Source organism: Corvus brachyrhynchos, unplaced genomic scaffold (assembly GCF_000691975.1).
Source record: "Corvus brachyrhynchos isolate BGI_N302 unplaced genomic scaffold, ASM69197v1 scaffold309, whole genome shotgun sequence".
Classification (NCBI taxonomy): domain Eukaryota; kingdom Metazoa; phylum Chordata; class Aves; order Passeriformes; family Corvidae; genus Corvus; species Corvus brachyrhynchos.
The window spans coordinates 1,136,841-1,141,172 of record NW_008240227.1 but is presented as its reverse complement, the minus strand read 5'-3'; the positions used below and the strand labels follow the sequence as shown (position 1 = coordinate 1,141,172).

The window sequence follows — 4,332 nt, the reverse complement described above, 5'->3', positions numbered from 1 at the left end:
GCCCATTAAGGTTTGTTTTTGTTTAGTAACATCACTTTTAGGTTATGTTTTATGAGAATAAGTGAATTTGCTTAGGAGAAAAGACGGAAACCTCTGCTTTAAACTGAAGAGTGGCTTTAAACTTGACAATTGTGTTTTACTAGCTGCAAGGGAAGATCCAGAATGGATACTGGTTGAGAAGGACCGGTTTGTGAATGACTATGACAAGGATCATGATGGAAAACTCAACCCTCAAGAGCTGCTGTCTTGGATAGTGCCCAACAATCAGGGTATTGCACAAGAGGAGGTACGTGGTTTGACTGCTGTTAGGTTTTAATTACTGCAGGAGAATTTTGAAGGTATCACAGAAAATGATAGAAGCATTCAGATTTATCATGTCTTAGTTATTGAAAAAGAACGTCAGTAGATCTTTGCATATATTTTTAACTTTTCACTTTGACAAGGAATGCAGGTCCTTTAAATGCATTAGGCAAATGTGAAGTTCCTATTAATTGTGTAAATGTTTGTAAATTAACAAAGTGCTTTTGTACATGTTTAAGTATCTTATCTGCTTTGACTCAAGGGTACGGAATTTTAATTAGTAATTTTTTAGTTATTGTAGGTAAATCTAATGAGATGCACTACCAAAAGAAGCTGCATAATTTTGAAATAAGAAATTGATTGTAATTCTTCTAACTGGATAAATCATCATAATTTGTAGAACTAAAAACTTGTCTTAAGTACAAGAAAATGGAAGTACTCTGTGATTCAAGATGGTGTAAAGCAAACTTTGATGATGCTAATTAAAATGGTTTAATCAGGGGTAGAACAGCATAATAGCTTTTAAGTGGATTCTCGTTTTAGCTTATTTTTTTGTAGCAGTTTCCAGTCCCTGACTGCAGTAGAGAGGATTTCTGCCTTTCTGCTAGTAACTGCTCAGCTAAATTTTCCATGTCTTTGCTTTACCCTGGAGGATTTTGGTGTTCAGAAGGGCAGGAACACCAGGTCTTCCCATGGCCTCACGTTGCTGGGGAAGAGAGGAGCCTCTCTGTGTCAGACAGCACAGCCCATGTGCTCATTGCTGAGCTCTCACCTCTGGCCTGCTGGGCTCTGGTGACAGGAGCGGCGGCGGCAGCAGCAGCCCCAGGTGCTGCCGTGAGTGACCTTGTCGGAAGCTGAGCTCTTCTGGGAGTATTTTTGCAAATGGGGATCTGTGAGCCTTTTCATGGCCTTTTCTGGCTGTGGTCAGTTCTTAGTTCACAGAAATAGCACTGTTCTGACATGAACTCTGTGTGGTGTTGAGTCTGTTCATACCTGTGTTGGCTTGCTTGGTTTGGATTTTTTTTTAGCTGTTCTTAGCTATCATTCAAATTTTGGCTCACAGCAAGGCCATGCTGTAGTAATAGCTCAGCTCTGCAACAAATAATTTGTTTTATTTGTTTCTCTAATGTGCTAGTTTTTTCTTCGGTAAATATAAAGGCTTAGCAAAGTCACCTGTCCTGAAGAGAAGGTTTATGACTTCAGGCATAAACTTTTGTTTGAAATCAGAATATCACACTTCCATTTCAGCATTTCAAAATGGCTTGAGAAACCTGGTAGCTAAATAACATAAAAATAGAAAAATTACTATCTATTCCATTTGCAGGAATTGACATGTGTTGGCCAAGATGTTTGTCGTGTTAATCTTTCAGCTTTTGCCATGCAGAGTGCTTTTAAAATCCACTTGGCTGACGTTAGTTCCCGTTATTTTTGGCTCACTTACATTGAGCCAAACCAATCAGGAAAAGTAGGAACAGAAGGATTCTCTAAATCACTGTATTTGTAGATGTTTAGCAAATGAAAACAAAGCCCATGTAATACCAGGACTCCTATTTCTCGGAAATAAGAGGTGCAGGAGAGCTGCTGCACAGCCTGTTAGCTTTGAACTATGAAATACTGGTGAATGAGCTACAACTAAAATGTTCTGTAACTGGTTTTTCATTTTTCTGCTAAACTTCCCTCTTTTTACGATATATAAATAAGCAAAACTCAGAATTGTTTTAGCTTGGTGCATTGTGGTGTTCTGTTTCTTTTACAGGCTCTGCACCTCATTGAAGAGATGGATTTGAATGATGATAAAAAACTTTCTGAGGCAGAAATTCTTAAGAACCAGGATTTGTTTCTTAACAGTGAAGCAACAGATTATGGTAGGCAGCTTCATGATGAACGTTTCTACCATGAAGAACTTTAGATTATTTATTTTGTAATCTTTTTTTTCTTCCCTTTCTTTCATTTGGAGCTTTTGTTAAAAGCGCTCATCAGCTGCATTGCAAGTTTTATGCTGTAATTACAGTACACTAATGTTTGTGTAAATAATTTGCATTCAAAATTTAATTGCCCTCCTGCAAACTTCCTAGGCCTCTTCTAGACTTCAAAATTAATCTGAACTACTTGCTGTCAAAATTCTATAGCATTGAGAAATAAATTACTTCAGGGTAGTACTGTATTGTGAAGAGTTGTTCTACTGTACTTGAAGAAAATGGAGAATCTAAATGGTTCCGAAAGAATGCGAAATGTAGTAACTGAGACTACTATTTTTCTAATCAATTTAATTAGGGCAGAGTGTGGGGAAGGTGGGGGGATATTTAGAGTCAGTATTAACTGTGTTTTATTTAATACCTTTGGAGAAATACTTATGTAAATGCCTCAGTTGTTTAAGAGGTTTCTACTTGATTTTGAATGGTTTCTATACTGTGTTTTACTCTACCATAAAACTTGCTATTTTTACATCTATGACAATAATTATTTTTAATGTACAATTGTAGAGCATTAGCAATACAGTGGTATTTTACTGTGTCAAGACCCTCTTCATTTGTTGGATTAAAACTTAAAATGTTCTACCTTTCTGTGTTTTGTACATTTATTTCTTACTGTGGGTCACCCATAGCATCTCCTGGAGGTGTGAGCAATGTACATAATATCCAGTGGCAACATTCTTGGCTTTATCAACCAGAGATGTGTCATCTGATTTAGATGCTAAAGAAGATTCAAAAAAAGCAACATGTGCATTTAGCATTTCCTGGACAAGTTTGCAAAAGCAATTGTGTTTATTTTTTAATTTGTGGTATATGGAATGCTGAAGCATCAAGGCATTACATAAATAATATTTGTAGTAATAACCTCTAGAAGTTAACCCCAGCTGAAAGCTCCACCAGTGAGTGCTGTCCCATTTTGTGATTATTTGAAATAGTCTGAAGGGTTAATGGCACTACAGATTCAGTGTAGGAAAGTCCAAATATTCACTTCTGTCTCCTAGCAAGAAATGAGTATTCCAAACAAAGACAAAGCCTCCCAGAGCAGCTCATGGGGAGTGCATTAGAGTTTTTTAATTCCTACATAAATAACTCTTGTAGTGCTAGCACAATGTTCTTCTTGAGTAATGTTTTCCTTCCTCCCAGCTCTGTTGAGTAAAAGCAGCTAGTTCTGCCTTGTTTTGTTTTTCCCAGGATACCACCTCTTAATTATGCTCAGAACAAATGGAATTCCTTTCGGGATAAGTGCTGATGTGTCACCAGTAGAAGGTTAGAAATTCTGATTCAGAGCAAAACCACATACACTTCATTTTTAGATATCATAGTAATAGAAATTCAAAACATGTCTTCAATTTTAGTGGTTGGATTTCTTTCTACCCATATTTTTTTATGTCAGTTCCTTGGGAATGTGAGTACAACTCTTGCCATGGTGGTGGTGAGATCTGATTTAAAAAAAAAAAAAATTCTAATAAATCCAGTGTGCCCAGGAATACTAAAACAAAACAAAATATATATATATAAAGTGACTGGTGGTGTCTCTAAATGAGCACATATGCAGAATATTTGCTAAAATATGCTGAAGGAATCTAAACTGTTGCCTCCCATGATGCTAAACAAGTCACTGTATCTCTGAAAAACGGACATTTGGTCCAGAGGTAGACCTGCTGGAGATGATATGTTTGAGACAAAGATCCAAGGGTCTTTTCTGAGACATAGAAATGTCTTCAGCACCACAAGCATTGTGTGCTTGGCTAATGAATGTGCAGTACTTGCAAATGAGTAGTGATCTCTTTTGAATTAAGGCATGGAGAAAGCCAGTGCATTGATAAAGCATTCAAAAGGTGTCAGAGAAATAAAAAACATCTTTCGGCCAGTACCTGAATTTATGACAAGAAGAGGGGGATAAAAACCCAAATAATTTCATTTTCTCTTTCACAAAGTACTTCTACTTTTCTCCCAGGAGCAATCAGATCCTGTTTGTGCTATTCAAGGCTCTGGTGACATTGCACTTTTCCACAGTTCCTCCTCTCCTTTTTTTGTCTTTGAAACATTTTCAGGGGTA

At 37.0% G+C, this 4,332-nt stretch overlaps 1 protein-coding gene across 1 annotated transcript in view; it reads left to right on the top strand.

Moving 5' to 3' along the window:
- Positions 1 to 2,858, top strand: part of RCN2 (reticulocalbin 2) — an 11,188-nt gene extending 8,330 nt beyond the window's left edge. Inside the window, exons 6-7 of the mRNA XM_008641990.1 lie at positions 144 to 286; positions 2,057 to 2,858. Of these exons, the coding sequence (XP_008640212.1) occupies positions 144 to 286; positions 2,057 to 2,209 (296 nt within the window). The 3' untranslated portion in view covers positions 2,210 to 2,858. The remainder of the gene's footprint in view (positions 1 to 143; positions 287 to 2,056) is intronic.
- Positions 2,859 to 4,332: the final 1,474 nt, after the last annotated feature.